At 45.5% G+C, this 18165-nt stretch overlaps 1 protein-coding gene across 1 annotated transcript; it reads left to right on the forward strand.

Annotated features, from left to right (window-relative positions):
* Nucleotides 1-4599: 4599 nt before the first annotated feature.
* Nucleotides 4600-16823, forward strand: LOC120315514 (T-lymphocyte surface antigen Ly-9-like). Its single transcript, XM_039359960.1, has 7 exons — nucleotides 4600-5371; nucleotides 7042-7227; nucleotides 8235-8495; nucleotides 11041-11163; nucleotides 13545-13583; nucleotides 14129-14190; nucleotides 16060-16823. The coding sequence occupies exons 1-7, from the start codon at nucleotides 5332-5334 to the stop codon at nucleotides 16168-16170; spliced, it is 822 nt and encodes a 273-aa protein (XP_039215894.1). The 5' UTR covers nucleotides 4600-5331; the 3' UTR covers nucleotides 16171-16823.
* The last annotated feature ends 1342 nt before the right edge of the window (nucleotides 16824-18165 follow it).

Genomic DNA, 18165 nt, shown 5'->3' on the forward strand with positions numbered 1-18165 from the left:
ATGAACTTTTTGCTATTCAGCTAACTAAGGTATGTAGGAAGCACATCACAATAGTAATGGGGGACTTTAACTACCCTGACATCAACTGGGAGACAAACTCCGCACCAAGTGGAAGATCAAACAGGTTCCTGGCAAACCTAGCAGACAACTTTGTCTCCCAAAAAGTAGAGAAGGGAACTAGGGGATTAGCCATTTTGGATTTAATTCTCACTAACAGAGATGAAATGATAGACGGTGTTGAAGCCATAGGAACCCTGGGAGAAGTGATCATGCAATATTAGAATTCAACATTATAGAAGCACAACCAATAGAACACAGTCAAACTAGAGTCTTGGACTTCAAGAGAGCTAATTTCAATAAACTTAGAGAGGCTTGGGAAGGATTCCATGGATGAGAATCCTCAAGGGGAAAACAACTCAAGAAGCTTGGGAAATTTTGAAAAATGAGATAATAAAAGCACAGTCTAGCACAATACCAACAAAGAGGAAAAATAACAGCTCTCAAAAGAAACCAGCATGGCTGCATAAAGAACTCTATGACAAATTGAAAGATAAAAAGGACAAGTACAGAAAGTGGAAAGAGGGGAACATAACTAAGTCAGAATATCAGCAAATAGCCCGAGCCTGCAAAGATGAAGTGAAGAAAGCCAAGGCTCAAAATGAACTGAGGCTTGCGACCAAAGTCAAAAATAACAAAAAAAGCTTCTTTCAACATGTAAAAAACACGAAAAAAGTGAAGGAAATGATTGGTCCATTAGTGGGTGGAAGTGGCAAGAAGGTGACAAGCAACAGGGAGAAAGCAGAACTATTTAACTCATTTTTTGCATCTGTCTTTACACAAAGGGAAAAAACAGACCAACCTATCAAAAACAGTGCCATAAAAAACAAAACAGAAACACAAGTTAAGATAGGCAAGAAAATCGTTAGGGAGCACCTGTCCAGCCTAGATGGGTTCAAATCGCCAGGACCAGATGGATTACACCCCAGAGTTCTCAAGGAACTGGCAGATGTGATATCGGAACCACTGAACTATATTTTTCAAAGATCCTGGAACACAGGGGAACTACCAGAGGACTGGAAAAGAGCTGATGTAGTTCCCATCTTCAAAAAAGGAAAAAAAATGGACCCAGGACATTACAGACCTATCAGCCTGACCTCAATACCTGGAAGATCCTGGAAAAGATAATCAAACACGAATCAACGAACACCTAGAGGCAAACAAGTCATTACTCAAGCCAACATGGTTTGTCAAAAATAGATCCATGCATACAAATCGTATTGCATTCTTTGACCAAGTGACAAAATTATTGGATCACGGAATGCTGTGGACATAATTTACTTGGACTTCAGTAAGGCATTTGATAAAGTAGCTCACAAACCTACTACTTGACAAGATAGACAAAATGTGGGTAGACAGAACACCAGCCATATGGATCCTTAGCTGGCTGACCGGCCGTAACTCAGGCGAGTGGTCCTCAATGGAAACTGCATCTATAATGGAGGGAAGTGTGTAGTGTGGTGCCCCAGGGCTCTGTTCTGGGCCCAGTGCTCTTCAACATCTTCATCTTGGATGAGGGGATAGATGGGGAACTCATCAAATTTGCAGATGACACCAAGCTGGCAGGAATAGCCAACACTCCAGAAGACAGGCTTAGGATACAGGAGGATCTGGACAGACTTGAACACTGGGCGCTATCTAACAAAATGAAATTCAGTGGTGAAAAAAGTCAGGTTCTACATTTAGGCAAGAAAAACCAAATGTGCAGGTATAGTATAGGGGGTACCTTGCTCAATAGTAGCAACTGTGAGAGGGATCTCGGAGTCCTAGAGGACAATCACTTAAATAGGAGCAGTCATGTGCGTGCAGCTGCCCAAAAGGCCAACACAGTACTAGGCTGCATTAACAGAGGGATAGAATCAAGATCACGCGAAGTATTAACGCACTCTTCAATGCCTTGGTAAGGCCACCGTGGAAGACTGCATCCATTTTGTCACCACGAGTAAAAAAGATGTTGAGACTCTAGAAAGAGTACCGGAGAAGAGCCCAACAAAAAGATGATTCGGGGACTGGAGGCTAAAACATATAAGGAACGGTTGCGAGAATTGGGTATGTCTAGTTTAACGAAGAGAAGGACAAGGGGGGACATGATAGCAGTATTCCAATATCTCAGGGGCTGCCATAAAGAAGAGGGAATTAAGCTACTTTCCAAGGCACCTGAAGGCAGGACAAGAAGCAACGGGTGGAAACTAATCAAGGAGAGAAGCAACCTAGAACTAAGGAGAAACTTCCTGACAGTGAGAACAATTAATCAGTGGAACAGCTTGCCTCCAGAAGCAGTAATGCTCCAACACTGGAAGTTTTTAAGAAGAGACTGGACAGCCATTTGTCTGAAATGGTGTAGGGTTTCCTGCCTGAGCAGGGGGTTGGACTAGATGACCTCCAAGGTCCCTTCCAACTTTACTACTACTACTATTATTATTATTATTATTATTATTATTATTATTATTATTATTATTATTATTATTATTATTATTATTAAGACCTCCAAGGTCTCTTCCAGCCAGATGATTCTATGTGCACAATTGGAAAAAAACTCAAGTCACAATATTCTGAGAAACAAGAAAATGGGAGCATCCAATATTGAGAAATGTTGATTGAAGAGGTCATCCATCCTCCTGTGATCCTGCATGAACACAAAAATGGGCCACCAGTTGACCAAAATAACACTTGGCCTGAAAACGTCATGCTTTGGAGAGCAGAACTAAGGAGAAATTGCTATGTTCGGCCTTTGGCTCATGTAGCATCAAGACACTGTTTTTTGTCCAATGTAGTCCACCAGAAATCCCGTTTAAATCCCTTCAGGAAACCCTATAAAAGCCTCTGATCTTTTCTTAAGAAATCTCAGATCTTTTGGGATTTCTGTCCTCCTACCTCTAGGATAGGGTATGTCAACCTTAGCAACTTTAGGAGGTTCAGAATTCCCTGAAGTTTGGGTGGATCCATCCCAGGAAATGTTCAATAAACAATTGAACAGTCATTTGTCCAGAATAGTCTGCACTCTGCTCTGGGCAGGGGGCTGGACTAGAAAATCTCCAAAATCCCTCCCAATTCTATGGGGGGGAGAGGATTGTAGGCTGGGGGAAGAGGGTTGTAGGCTGGGCTAGGTAGATAGATTGGATGGGAGGTTGGCTTGTTCTGTGGGATGGGGCATTGGATGGAATTGTGGTGGGATTGAGAAGAGCTAGAAAAAGGTTGAATAGACAACATCACCACCAGATGGATCTGTAGCTGGCTGTCAAACCGTACTCAACGAGTAGTCCTCAATGGCACTACATCCACATGGAGAGAAGTAAGCAGTGGGGTACCACAAGGCTCCGTCTTAGGCCGAGTACTCTTCAATATCTTCATCAATGACTTAGATGAGGGAATAGAAGGGGAACTCATCAAATTTGCAGATTTGACACTAAACTGGCAGGAACAGCCAACACCCCAGAAGACAAGGTCAGGATTCAAAAAGATCTTGACAAACTGGAACAATGGGACCTATCCGACAAAATGAGTTTTAATGTGGAGAAAAGCAAAGTTTTTCATTTAGGCAGGAAAAATCAAAGATATAAGTACGGATTACGTGAGACCTGGCTCAAAAACAGTAATTGTGAGAGGGACCTTGGAGTCCTAGTGGACGATCACTTGACCATGAGCCAGCAGTGTGCAGCAGCAGCCAAAAAAGCTAATACAATCCGGGGTTGCATAAACAGAGGCATAGAATCAAGATCACGTGAAGTATAGTACCGCTTTATAAAACCTTAGTAAGACCACACCTGGAATACTGCAACCAATTTTGGTCACCATATCACAAAAAAGATGTTGAGAGTTCAGAGAAGATCAACTAAGATGATCAAAGGCCTGGAGACCAAAACATATGAAGAACGGCTGCTGGATTTGGGTTTGGCTAGTCTAAAGAAAAGAAGAAATAGGGGAGACATAGCAGCCTTCCAATATTTGAAGGGCTGTCACAAAGAAGGGGGGGTCACGTTATTCACCAAAGCATCACCGAAGAAAAGACAAGAAACAATGGTTGGAAACTGACCAAAGAGAGAAGCAATCTAAAATTAAGGAGAAACTTCCTAACAGGAGGTTTTTAAGAAGAGACTAGACAGTCGCTTATCTGAAATGGTATACTGTAGGTTCTCCTGCTTGAGTGGGGGGGGGCTGGACTAGAAGACCTCCAAGGTCCCTTCCAGCTCTGTTAGTTGGGGTTAGGGCAGTGGTGGCATTCAAATATGTGAACAACTGGTTCTCTGTGTGGATGCCGCTTCTGGAAGTCCATTCTGGGCTTAGGCAACAAAAAAGTAGCTACCAGTTCTGCCAAAGTGGTGCAAACTGGCTGAATCCCACCACTGGGTTAGGGTTAAGCATACTGGCTGGGGAATTCTGGGAATTGAAGTCCACCCATTTAAAATTTGCTGAGTTTGCGAAAACCTGTTCCAAAACCATCCCCTGAGTTGCAGGGAGTCAGTTTTTGGCTCTTGGTGCCCAAATCTGCTGTTTGTGGCCGGCCGGGGGGGGGGGGGAATGTGAGCTGGGTGTCTGACAGGCTTTACCAAGTGGATCAGCTTCTCTTGTTATCCAGCTGCCTCCATCCAAAGATAGAAAGCCACTCACCTATCTGCACAGCTTTCCCTTCCTCTGTATTTGCATGTGTGTTCCCTTTCCTCTCTCATGTTCCTCCTTCCCCTGAGGGCAGCAGGCTGCAGGGGGAGGAGGAGGAGGAGGAGGTGAGGGGTCCCACGTTGTGGACTTTGGACCTCCATGTTCTTCTCCACAAAGCAGCTGACAGCAGGGGAGGGATTTTCAGCAGAAAACATGAGGTGGTTTAGAACAGGGGTCTCCAACCTTGACAACTTTATGACTTGTGGACTTCAATACCCAGAATTCAACTTCAACTCAGCATGGCTGGCTGAGGAATTCTGGGAGTTGAAGTCCAAGGTTGGAGACCCCTGGTTTAGAGGATGGGGAGAACCTGAGTGGCCTCCTTGGAAAGAGGACCAGTCGGGTGGGCTGAGGAGGCGCTCAGGACAGTCCAAGGAGGAGTTCCCAGGTTCAGCGATGGAAGCTCAGCCTGGACGTGGCCAGGCGCCTGAGCCGACTCTTAAACAGAAAAGAGCAAGAAGAGGCACGTACAACTTCGTCTTAATCATCCTGAGATTTCTTCAGATCTTCTCGACTTCCTCCTGCGAAGAGGAAGCAAAGCCACCCTGAAAGAGGAACTCTCTTGGTTCCTTCTGTCCCACCTGAGCCACTGGTCACGAAAAAAAAACCAGAGAAAGCATGTGGCAGCTTTGGATCATGGCCTTCTTTCCTCTCGCAGGTGAGTTCTCGAGTCAGGAAGATTTTGGGGTAGGGAAGAGCCACGTTTCGGCAGAGGAAGGAACAGGACAAACACGTTGGGCGAGGTCGGCAGCAGGAGAGTTGGGACTCTTCTCGGCTTCACTTCCTCTGGCCAGGAGGAACCCTGAGACAGAAAGGGGCCTGGGGGGGACGGGGGATTCCTGTCCCCAGCCCACAGCTGCAGACGCAAAACCAAAAGAAAAACCCTGGGAAAGCACAGATTGTGACAGGACGATGAGCCATTTTCCAAAAATGAAGTTGAGCTTCATAGGTGGAGCAAGCCACGCTTTTTAAGGGTGTCTGAAGAAGTTCTTGTGAGCAGTTTGAAACAGAGAGAATTAAAAACTGAACTAACCACGCCCACTCTTTCGTTCGTTCCCCCCAAATTTCCCTGTTTGAATCAGCTCACAAAAGAGCTTAAAAACGAGAAAAGCAGAGAAAGAAATTTAAGAGTTGAATGCATACAACAGGCTTCCTTTGTGTTAAAGAGCCAGCAGCTTCATTTCCATCACATGCTAAGTTTGGTTAAAATGAAAGGTGGTTTCTGCCCTTTTGGGGGGAGTCAAGCCAGGTGTGCAAATCCTGTTTACTTAGATTATGGTTCAAAGGATTGAAAGCTCAGAAAATGGGTCAGTTTGTTAACTGAGATTAATGAGTTGTCTGAACACAGCATGGCCCATTTATGATGGGGGGGGGTTTCCCGCTGGCAACTAGTATTTACTTCTGATTTCCAACAAAAAAACACTCATTGGCTAAAATGATCCACTTAATGGCTAGGGCATCTGCTTAACGACCGCAAAAAAGGTTGTAAAATCTGATGCAGTCAAGTGGTGACTGTTAACAACTGGCATGATTTATGACTATAATTCCAGGCTCAATCATAGTCGTAAATCGAGGTCTATCTGTAATAACCTGTAATAATCGGAGGCTGCATTCTGAGTTCCAAAAGCCACGCATTCAAACTACACAGGCCCTATCCTCTTCAGAATGGTAGGGTGGCATTTTTTCACAACCCTGAAGTGGCCCTGTTTGTGTGTCACATTCCCACAGGGTGTGGGAATTGCAGCATCAGTTCGGAGATGCCCAGCACCTCCATTCCCTGTCCTCGGCAAGGTCTGGTTGCAGAGGAAGGGTCCCTCCTGGAGATAAACAGGATTGGGGGCATCAGTATTTTTATGGGTATTTTGCCTCGCACCTGCAAGGTCGTCTCCCTAATAATTTAATTTAATTTAATTTAATTTAATTTTTAATTTAATTTAATTCAGTATTCTGTTTTATTATTAATTGTGGTACTTGGGAGAAAAATACCCTACCTTGAGATGGAGGATGGAGCAGCATCTGTTGAAAGCATGCAACATTCGGGGCATGTAGCAGATCCTGGTTAGGAACAGATGACATGGTTTATCAGCCAGGGTTGGCTGCACATTCAGTTCTGACTGATTTATCAGATGTTGGCTAAATAGCAGCCTGTTTTAGCAGCCTGGTTCATCTGAATGTGTACAATTTCAGCAGGATCACATTTACAGCCTTGGAACACCACCAAGACCTCTGAAAAAAAGATTGAAAATAGACTTATTTAAAGTATAGGGGAGATGTTCTATTTGCTGAAGACCTTGCAGTGATACCTTGCAATGTCATTTTTTTTTCCAGCCCTCCAAGGGGTGGATCATGACTCCAAAGACTCCAAGGGGTCTCAGCAAGAATTTCGAGACGGGCTCAGCAGAAGCAACAAGATGATGCCAGAGAATGAGACAAGCGCCCCTTGGAGATCAGCCTGGGTGGTCAGCACAACCGGCCCTCTCCTGACTGGGCAAAGCAGCCCTGACTACAAAGCCAGTAAGTTTCCAAAGGAGGGGGGAGGGAATACAAATCCCAGCGCCTTGCCCTCTTCAAGGCTGCCATCCGGTTTCCCTGAGGTTGCACAGCTATAACCAAAGAATAACAAGAGTTGGAAGGGACCTTGGAGGTCTTCTAGTCCAACCCCGGGCTCCATGATTGAAATTTTATTAGTTTATCAGAATATAAAATACAAAGAAAATGAAAATAACTGGAATCTAGGGGAGGGGAAAGGGAAGAGGAGAAAGTGCGGGGTAGAAGGGGAAAAAGAAAAAAAAAAGGCATTGACTTCCGACTCCTTTTAGCACAACCGAAGATGATAACATTTCCACCCCAACTTGTCCCTTTTATGCAATAATAGAGGTGGTCCTCAACTTACAACCATAATTCAGCTCAAAGCTTCTGTTGCTAAGCGAGACTGTTGCTAAGCGAGTTTTGCCCCATTTTATGACCTTTCTTGCCACAGTTTTTAAATGAATCACGGTTAGGGCAGTAACACAGTTGTTATATGAATCCGGCTTCCCCACTGACTTTGCTGTCAGAAGGTCGCAGAAGGGGATCACGTGGCCCCGGGACGCTGCGACCTCATAAATACGAACCAGTGGCCAAGCATCCGGATTTTGATCACGTGACCATGGGGGGAATGCCGCAGGGGTCCTAAGTGTGAAAAACGGTCATAAGTCACTTTTTTCAGTGGCGTTGTAACTTCAAATGGTCACTAAATGAACTGTAGCAAGTTGAGAACCATTTCTATAACAATAAGCTTATCTAATCAGCCAAGTCAAAATCAAAGTTTCATTATTTTCCATCAGAAGCACAAAATCCAGATGCCGAATGTCGAAAGGAAGTAAAAAAAAAAGAAGATGTATTAGAATTTATTGATTTTGGAAATATTTTCAAAGAAAAGTTTATAGTTTTAAAATGGAGGCCTCCTTTCTCCCCCAAACGTTGTCCCCACATCACAGCGACTTGCACCCACTGATTCTCCCCCTTCCTGGCTCCTTCAGGGAGGCTGGCGGCCCCCACCATCATCGTCCAGGCCCAGAACGGGACCTGCCAGGTCCTCCTGAGCTGTGCTGGGCCAGAAGAAGAAGCAGGCCACCTGAATTTCACCTGGCTCCAGGTCAATGGCAGCGAGGTTCTCTCCACGGCGCAGACATTGCAGATCTCCCAGAAGCCTCAGCAGGGCATCCCAGACTATATCTGCACTGTTCGCAACCAGGCGGGTGAAAGTTCCAGTGTGATTTCGCTGAAGGAGCATTGCCAGGGTGAGTGCAGATTCTGCTACAAAAGCGGGTGATGTTAATGCACCTGTAAGGACCCACCCCACTTTGCATCTTAAGAAGACAGAACTCTTGGAATAATTCTTCCAACAGGCATCCTTTATTAAGAGAAAATGGTTGCAGGCGTTCTAGACAGGACTTGGAGTCCAAGTTCTCCCATTCAAGGTTTTAAGGGGTTCCCCAGTAGCCCCACCCAATCACCCCATTCTTCCAGCGACAGTCTCAGGCATTACGCTCCCACCCCCTTTTCCTTACTGCCGACTGGATGGAGACTTCAGAGAGAACTACATGAAAGGTAATAGCCCCATTGTTATGGTTAGCTCTTTTGGCAATACACATATCCAGTCCCTTTGAAGTGTACTGAAGGAAGTGAGAGCCATAAAGCCCCTTTGTTCACCCCCTTCCCTTCATTGTATGGCAGAATCCCTAGAAGGCAGAAATGGGTTTTTTTATAATTGATAACTAGAGATGAAATATAATTGGATTCTGACAGCACCAGAGGGCTTCACCCAGGGGTACAGCAACGTTTGGGGGTCGTCCAGTGGGTACATTTGAAGTTGTGAAGACAAAGGCTGGCACACACACAACATGGCTGCTGCAGTAGCTGTGCCAGTCAAAAAATCCATTTAGAAGAAGATGGAGATTTATGATATTTATAAATTATATTTATAGTTATGATTATAGTTATGATATTTATAAATATTTATTTATTACATTTATATATCGCTGATCTCAGTACCCAAAATGACGCTCCTAGATCATCCTTATTCATCCTTGTTCGTCTTCAAAGAACTCTGCAGATAAAACTGCCAACAGAAACCAACTAAAGCCCTCCACAGCACCTTAAGTAAACCAAAACACCCAACAGCCCAAGCAATAAAAGCAAAATCATCCACAGTCTACAGTGAAAGGACTGTAACAGCCACTATGTAGGACAAACAGATGGAAGACTAGCAGAGCACATCTATGAATGCTTATTAGCAGCCAAAAGACACAATGAAAACTCTTTAATCTCACAACAGATGAAGAATCTCAACCATAATTTCAACTGGGAAATTATCTTAAACCAAAAAATAAGGGATTCCTAGAAGTCTAGCCTCTGACAAATCAGTCATCAACAGACCCATAGGGATAAACTACATTTACATGCCGTTGCAAAAAGACAATTAATAAAACTAAGAAGGAACCATAAAGATCAGAACATATCCTTTCCAGTAACCAACACCCAGGTAAGCAGGGATTAACACCAGACAAACAATCAAACAGAAAAACAATAACCTAATTAAGGAACTACCAAGGAGAAAACCACACCCCACTACTGGCAGAGCAAAATACTATATATAAATAGGGAGAAAACCCCACACTCACCAACACCGATGATGTTACCTAGTTTAGTAATGAAATGGCTGCAAGAAAACAACCAAGCTCAGAGAGCACCAAGGGATCTACAGTTTTTTCTCTGTTTCTATTTCTCTTTAATTAAAATCGTGTTTGTAACAAAAGCGGGAGACACGGAGCACCTGGCAGGCATCCAGGGTGGCCTTTAAGGCACAGCCATCTTCCTTGTCTAACCAGAGGGTGGCAAAAGGTGTTTGCAGTCCTGGGGGGCCCTGGCGCAGGAGAGCACAGGAAGAAAATTCATTGGGTATGACTCACCCAGGAAAATGTATAACCTCAGGTAGCAGAGCGGAATGTCCAGAGTTTGAATTTGAGTCTAACTGGTAGATAACACGGAATATTTAACAAAGGTTAATGCTACAGTTAAGAAGAGCAGGCTCTTCAATTTCCAGACGCAGAGTTTGGGCTAATGTTGATGGCGCAACTTCTTGTCAATCTTATCATGGAATTGGAGGGAATTTAGAAGCCACCATGCACTGATGATGTTACCTAGTTTGGGTAATGAAACGTCTGCGAGAAAACAACCAAGCTCAGAGAGCACCAAGGACCCCTTATTTCATCCCTGAGCTACAAATATTCTCCTCTGTCAATCCAACTCCTCTCCAGTGCAGGACTGACAAGGATTTTGTGACCAACGACCATCCAGCCTATGTTGAAAAACCTCACCACTCCCAGTGGCAGCCTGTTCCTCTGGCTGATGATGGCTTTTGTACTCTCAGGAAGTTGAAGACAATTGCCAGCGTGTTGCGCATGGTCACCAGAGATGAATCTCAAGAGCATCCTTGCCTACTGTAGGAGTGAGTCCCTGGGCTACACTAGATGATCTACCGAGACCGTTCCAATCCATTATTCTATGATTAAATACACCATAATACCAGAGTTATGTATTTTGGGCTGGCAGCTCCCCCCCATTGGGTGTACTGATCGGGGTTGATGAGAGTTAAATCCGTACCCCAACCTTCCCCAACCTGGTGCCCATCATTTGGGTTGGGGTTACCAGTCTGGTGGGTCATTTTTGGGGAGACTTGCTATAAATCATAAAAATGCTTAAATCACTCTGCAATTTTGCTAGAAAAAAATAGGGTTCGGGGAAGGATCTAATTGACTTTGCTTTTATTTTGGGTTCCTATAGATCCATCTATCCCCAGCAAATACCTCTCGGCATCTTTTTATGCTAAATATATCGTCCCGCTTTTGATTGTTCTTGTGATCTTGCTGGTCCTCTTCTTAATGTACAGACGAAAAAGAGGAAGAGGTGAGAATTCACTTTTCGTTCTTTAAGCAGAAACATTTATTTGCAAAACCAATGAATAATAATTATTAAAACACATGATAAATGGTTGTAGGAGTTGGATGTGTCTAGAGAAAAGAAGGGCTAGGGGGTGACATGACAGGAGTCTTCCAATATTTGAGGGGCTGCCCCAAAGAAGAAGGGGGGTCAAGCTATTCTCCAAAGTGCCTGAAGGCCGGACGAGAAGCAACGGGTAGAAACTAATCAGGGAGAGAAGCAACCTAGAACTAAGGAGAAATTTCCTGACAGTGAGGAGAAATAACCAGTGGAATGGTTTTTCTCCAGAAATGGTGGGTGCTTTATCCCTGAAGGTTTTCCAGACGAGATTGGACAGCCATTTGTTCAGAACGTTATAAGGTCTCCTACTTGGGCAGGGGGCTGGACTAGAAGACCTCCAAGGTCCCTTCCAATTGTGTTATTCCTTTGTTCCCTGGATTTCATCCCAGGTTTTAGAAACGCTGTCTTCCTTTCTTCTAAATCAGTGTTTTCAAACTTGATGACTTGAAGATGGGTTGTTTTCAACTCCCAGAATTCCTCAGCCAGCATGCTTCAAGATTGGGGTGTCCAGCCTTGGAAACTTGAAGACTTGTGGACTTCAACTCCCAGTTATGCTGTCTGGGGAATTCTGGGAATCGAAGCCCACAAATCTTCAAGTTGGATGCCTGTTGCATAAGGTGTGCAGACTTCAGCTCTCAGAATTCACCCATCTTAAAGTTTGCAAGTGTAAAAAAACACTGCTCTAAATTTGCCTTGGTTAACAACATCCTCCCTGCTGCAGCCACATCTGAGGCTTATCTTTTGAGAAATACATCTTTTTCCACTGAATCTCCGGGAACCCCCTTGTGCAGGCACTAGCTCATTTGCCTGAAATCCATACAACTTAAAGAGAAAAGAGGAGAGCCACATTGACCACTGCTGGGCACCTGCACCTGTTTGAGGGCAGACAATCTTGCAAACTCCTTCGGCGAGAGGGGCTTTAGGCCAGAAGGGCTGGGCAAAGCCGAGCCAAAATTACCTGCAACTGCTCTCCTTCCCTAAATCTGAGGCGGATTGCCTTAGCAGAAGGGATGCTCTCTGACCCCAGGGGCTCTTGATCAAGCAAAGTACCCTCAGCAGCAGGGCAAATCCTCTCCACCTCCACCCCTCCCATTTACTGGAGAAGGGTGCATTTGGACAGAGAGAGAGAGAGATCCAAACTAGAATTAGAGAGAAATTTCCTGACAGTGAGAGCAATCGATCAGTGGAATGGCTTCCCTCCAGCAGTTGTGGTCTTCCAAAAGAGACTGCACAGTCATTTGTCTGAAACAGCATAGGGGCTCCTGCTTGAGCAGGGGGTTGGGCTAGAAGACCTCTGAGTCCCTCCCAACTCTGTTATTCTGGATTCTGTAAGGCTAAAAAAACCACAGTGTAGATTTGACCAGGAATGACAGTGGCTTGGAATAAAATCTCACCTCTGCCAAAAAAAATGTCCTGCGTGCATAACCAAGTGAATGTTGTGCAACATGACAATTTGATTAGGGGAGGCTGCCTCAGCAGGAATTCCAGCTCAGCCCATCCAGCCAGTTTATAATTTAGTGCAAGCAGACTATGGATTAATTCAGTAACCAGACTGTGTGACTGAAACCTCCAGTACTGGCACCTAAACAAGTCCTGGAGAATAGAATAGAATAGAATAGAATAGAATAGAATAGAATAGAATAGAATAGAATAGAATAGAATAACAAGAGTTGGAAGGGACTTTGTAGGTCATCTAGTCCAACCCCCTGCCTTAAAATGGAAACTTAGCAAGCAGGTGGCCAACAGGTTATGTCTCAGTCCCTTTTATGTCCTACTTGGAGCCTCCTGCCAGATTACTACAGATTAGTGACTGCCTCATAAAGTTACAATTATGATGAAAAAGTAACTTTGCAACCAGTTATTACTCTGACAATCTTTGCAGTCTGTAAAGCAAAGAAAAGCTGAAGTCAGATTGTAAGTACAATTGTGGTTTCACTTGCCAACCATTTCACTTAATGACGAAGTAGCTGGACCCAGTTCTGGTCCTTAAGTGAGGACTCCCTGGGCTACCACTGAAGAGATAGTAGCTTGATCAAAGTTTACTTGCTGGCAGATTAATTCTCCATGACTTCAGATCTCTGGGAAGGATCTTGACTGACGTTTCACAACCCTCACACCCCAATCCAAGGCTGGCAGGACTAGCCGACGAATCAACCACCAGTCCTGCCCATGGGCAAGATGCAGGGCAGGGGGTGGGGTACCCCGCATAACGCCTGCAGCAGGCCATCATGCACGCAAGCAGCAGATCCTCCAAAGAATTCATGTCTCTTTTCTTTCCCATCTGACAGAAATCCACAGCAGCATGGAGTCCATCAATGAATCTTCAGGTACATCCTCTTTGTAACCATGGCCCTCATCAAGAGCCACAGCCAGGCCACATTCACATTTCTTGAGTGCCCACTCTGGGGTGCTGTGAATTGGGGGTTTGTACTTTCATGTAGCAGTAAACAGGGTGTCATGCTCAATAAATCAGGAAGTTCATGCAGTTCAAATGAACATAAACGTTGACTGCAAGCTCATGCTCTCTACAAGAATCTGGCCAATTAACGGTCAAAGCAAAATGGCGGCAGGTAAGAGTCAACAGAACTCAAGGTGGGCTGGACTTAGCTCTCTTGTGGGTGCGAAGGGACTCATGGCTGATGACCCGCTTGGCCCTTCCCTCCCTCCCTTGGACTCAGCCTGGTCATCTCCTACATCGGGGTTGTAAATCAGAGCGGGGGGGGGGAACCCAACCTTGCCAACTTTCAACTCCCAGCAGCCCCAGATAGCACATTCAATGGTGGGGGGTGCTGGGTGTTGTAGTTCTAACAGGTTTGGAGGTGGAGCACCCATTCCCCATCCTGAGCATGAACAGGGCGAATTCTCATTTCAGACTCCGACAACGAGGTGCCTCCTTCGGTGGAACAGATGGCAGAGGTCAGCTTCCTTCCTGAGGTAATTGGTTATGCCGTGTGAGGAGGGGAACGGGAGCCCCATTCCCGCTCCCACCTTTGCCTGGTCTTCTGCATGGCGTGAGAAATAGAAAGAGTCCTCGACTTTACAACCAGTTGCTTAACAGACCATTCGGGTTGCAACAGACCTACCTTGGGGCTGGTTACAACCCATTTCCGACGGTCGGGCCCTCTCCACAATCACCTGGCCGAAGTTCACCCGCTCCGTAACGCGGTCACATTTAAGGCTGTTTGCAGCATCCTGCGGTCACGTGACCACGTTTTATGATGTTTTTTCCCAAAAGTGGCACTTTAACAAAACCATAGTGAATCACTGGTTCGCTTAACAACCACTGTGATTGCTTTACAAGCATTGTATTTGCTTAACAACCACCACAAAAAAGTGGTAAAAACTGGCTGATCACGTGACTGAGTCATTTTTTGGCCATCATGACATGCAACCTTAATAAGCAGGCTCAACTGTGGTCCTATGTCGAGGACCACCTGTAAAGATGGCTCCTCTTCCTAGGAGAAATGGCTTCTCGCCAGAGGGATGGACAGGAGTCCCTCAACTGCTCACCTTGACCGGGGTGAGCCTTTCCTAAATGTCTGCTGCCACCAGGAGTCAGGAGCTGCAAGAATAATTCTACTAATTCTTCACCTTCTCTTCTCCTTTCTTTCTTCTCCCTCTTCTCTTCTTCCTCTCCTTCTTCTTTTCCCCTCTCCTTTCTCCTTCTCTTCCTCCTTCTCCCTTCTCCCCTCTCCTCCTTCTTCTCCCTTGTCTCCTCCTTCTTCTCCTCTTCCTCCTTCTCCCTTCTCTTCTTCCCTCTCCTCCTTCTTCTCCCTTCTTCCTCTCTTCTCCTCCTTCTCCCTCCTCCCTCCTTCTCTCTTCCTCTCCTTTCTCTTCTCCTTCTCCCTCTTCCCTCTTTTCTTCCTTCTTCCATCTCCTCTTCTTCCTCTCCTCCTCCTCCCTCCTTCTCCCTTCTCTCCTTCTCCCTTCTTCCTCTTCTCCTTCTCTTCCTCCTTCTTCTTCTCCCTCCTCTTCCTCCCTCTTCTCCTCCTCCTCCTCCTTTCCCTCTTCTCTTCCTCCTTCCGCTCCTCCTTCTCCATCTTCTTCTCTTCTCCTTCTTCTCCCTTCCTCCTCTTCCTCCTCCCCCCTTCTCACTGTTCCTCCTGCTCCCCCTCCTTCACAAAGTTCTGTTTCTTGCTCTTCTGGCACCCTTAACCATTGTTACCTGATGCTGTTGTATTGTGTCTCTGGGGCTGTCTCCCCATCTTCTTCTGGGCCTGCCTCGTGTTCTATGACCCGCTCCTCTTTTTGCATATGCCTGGTAGGGTCTATCCTCTCCAGAGGAGCAAATCATTCGATTTGCTGTTGTTGTGTGTAGTTTAAGATTGGTTCTGTGCCAATTCTTTCTCTTATAGTCTCGTTTCTGGTTTTCTTTCTTCTAGTCGCTCCAGCAGCTTTCCCCAAACATCTCATTTTCGTGGTGACTAACTTTATGTTTTATTGCAAGTGCAAGAATATTAGCAGGGTCAAATTCTGCCTCCCTTTTGCTATTTTAGCAGCATTTGGAGAAGAGAGTGGATAAAACCCAGGCATTTTGCCTTTGGCTTTAAATTGGACTGCTATAATTTGACTCTTTCCCTCCGAAAGGCCCCTAATAACTACTTGAGGCTTTAGAACAAGGGTGTGAAACCTTGGCAACTTTTAAGACTTATGGACTTCAACTCCCAGAATTTCCCAGCCTAGCTGGGGGATTCTGGGAGTTGAAGTCCACAAATCTTAAAGTGATCAAGGTTGAAAAAATAACTGCTTTAGAGCTACAATATTAATTTGGACAAATAAAAGGGGTTTTGCTCTTCCTTGCAGGGCATTAAACCTTTCTCTCAGGACAACACGTCCACTGCAGGAGCAGAATCGACCATCAGCAACCAGGAAAACGCCTCCGATACACGGAAGCAACTTCCAACTCAAGCATGATTTTTGCTTCAGATTCTGGGTCACTGCCTTCTCCCCATTTTAAGGAATTTGTGGTGGGAAAGAGGGCTGGCCACCCCAGGTGAGAAGCTCTGGAATCACACACACACACACACACACACACACACACACACACACATACACACACACACACACACACACGGCAGCCCCTGGCTTCCAAGACTGGCATCTCCAACTTCCCTGGTGGCAAAACCAGCACCATAGGAGCAGGACCATAAGTTTTGACACTTTTGACAAGACTCTCTTTCTGGACCACCTCCAAAAATTGGAAGTGGAAGAGACCACACTTAGAATGCTGTATCCAGTTCTGATCAACACAGTAGAAAAAAGATGCTGAGACCCTAGAAAGAGTGCAGAGAAGAGCAATAAAGATGATAAAGTTCTGGAGGTTAAACCATACAATGAACAACTGAGTGAACTAGGAATGTCTCTTCTAACGAGAAGGATTAGGGGTGAAATGATAGCAGTGTTCCAGTATTTGAGGGGCCGCCCCAAGGAAGAGGAGGTTCGACCTATTCTCCAAAACACCAGAAGGCAGGAGAAGAAGCAACGGATGGAAACTAATCAAGGAGAGAAGCAACCTGGAACTAAGGAGAAACTTCCTGACAGTGAGAACAGTTAACCAGTGGAAGGGATTCCCTCCAGAGGTTGTGGGTGCTCCATCACTGGAGGTTTTCAAAAATAAACTGGAAAACCGTTTGTTCAGAATGGTATAGGATGTCCTGCCTGGGCAGAGGGCTGGACTAGAAGACCTCTGTTCTTTGAGTGGGAGGTCAAATGAGGATTGCCTTTCTGGGTGTCTGAGGTCTTATTCCTCTCCCTATCATACTGAACATCTGTGTGAAACTACTGGAAGGAGTCATCCACCAATTCAGGATGCTGTATCATCAGTCTGTAGGTGATACCCACTTATCTGCGCCTATCCTGGTTTGAATGGTGGTCACAGTGGAAACTCTGACTGGGTCTCTGAAGATTGTCATGGTCTGGATGAGTCAGACTCGGCAAGAGAGAGGCTACAAAATGGAATGAATAATTGCAAAATGGGGGGGGGACAAAACAGAGAATGTAGATTTGCAACTATTATAAAATGAACTACTGTATAATATTTCAACATTACAATATGGGGGGAACGAGAAAGAGGTCTGCCCTCGCTAACCCCTGGCTTCCAGAAACTTGCACGATCCTTATGGAGAAGGGCATGAAGTGGCACATCTCTTCTTCTTTCTCTGGAGAAGCCGAAGATCCCCACGGGATCCTCAAAATGTGAGTAGTATCTCATGATACGTCTTTTCCCCAAATTCCCACCCTTGTGACCAACTGCCAGTCTGCTTGCCAAGCAAACGATGCCCGTCTTTCAGGGGCCAAATGCAACTTCTCGGCCTCTTGTGGAAACCCCACCAGGGGGTAAAAACCAACTCCTGGTCTGCAGGGGCTCCCTCAATTAGGAGCAGACAAATTCTGACTAGGAGCTGCCAAGAAAACGTCCACTGCTGGGGGAAGAGATGGGTCAAAGGGGCGGGGGGGGGGAAACGAAGCTCACCTGGGATCAATGGCAGACACACCTGGGGAGGGGAGGCTCATACTGTATATAGATACTTGTCAACCTGTTCCAAGTTTGGGGGTCCTCGGTTCTCTGTGAGCTCGGTTGTTCTCTTGCAGACATTTCATTACCTAACCTGGTAACATCACCAGCCTCAAATGTTTGAATGTTGGGATCCATGTTGAGGAATTTCAATGATTACGCTTCAGTTAGCACTGATTATGTTACCTAGTTGGATAATAAAATGTCTGTAACAAAACAACTAAGCTCAAAAAGTATCAAGCACCCCAGAGTTGTCGTCCTCCTCCTCTGCACACCCCACTTCCTTCTGGCATTGACGATGTTACCTAGTTGGGTCCTGAAACATCTGCAGGAAAACCACCAGAGAGCATCAAGGACGCATCTGTTCAACCCTGAGCTAGATAAGCCCGTCTATT

Source organism: Crotalus tigris, unplaced genomic scaffold, assembly GCF_016545835.1.
Source record: "Crotalus tigris isolate CLP2741 ecotype Arizona unplaced genomic scaffold, ASM1654583v1 scf7180000019143.106728444:792265, whole genome shotgun sequence".
Lineage (NCBI taxonomy): Eukaryota > Metazoa > Chordata > Lepidosauria > Squamata > Viperidae > Crotalus > Crotalus tigris.

What these genes read in the sequence shown, in the direction of transcription:
- LOC120315514 (XM_039359960.1), top strand. Translation starts at nt 5,332, where the DNA reads ATGTGGCAGCTTTGGATCATGGCCTTCTTTCCTCTCGCAG. An exon ending in GGCCTTCTTTCCTCTCGCAG is followed by an intron (nt 5,372 to 7,041) that starts GTGAGTTCTCGA and finishes TTTTTTTTCCAG; the next exon opens with CCCTCCAAGGGGTGGATCAT. An exon ending in CAGACGAAAAAGAGGAAGAG is followed by an intron (nt 11,164 to 13,544) that starts GTGAGAATTCAC and finishes CCCATCTGACAG; the next exon opens with AAATCCACAGCAGCATGGAG.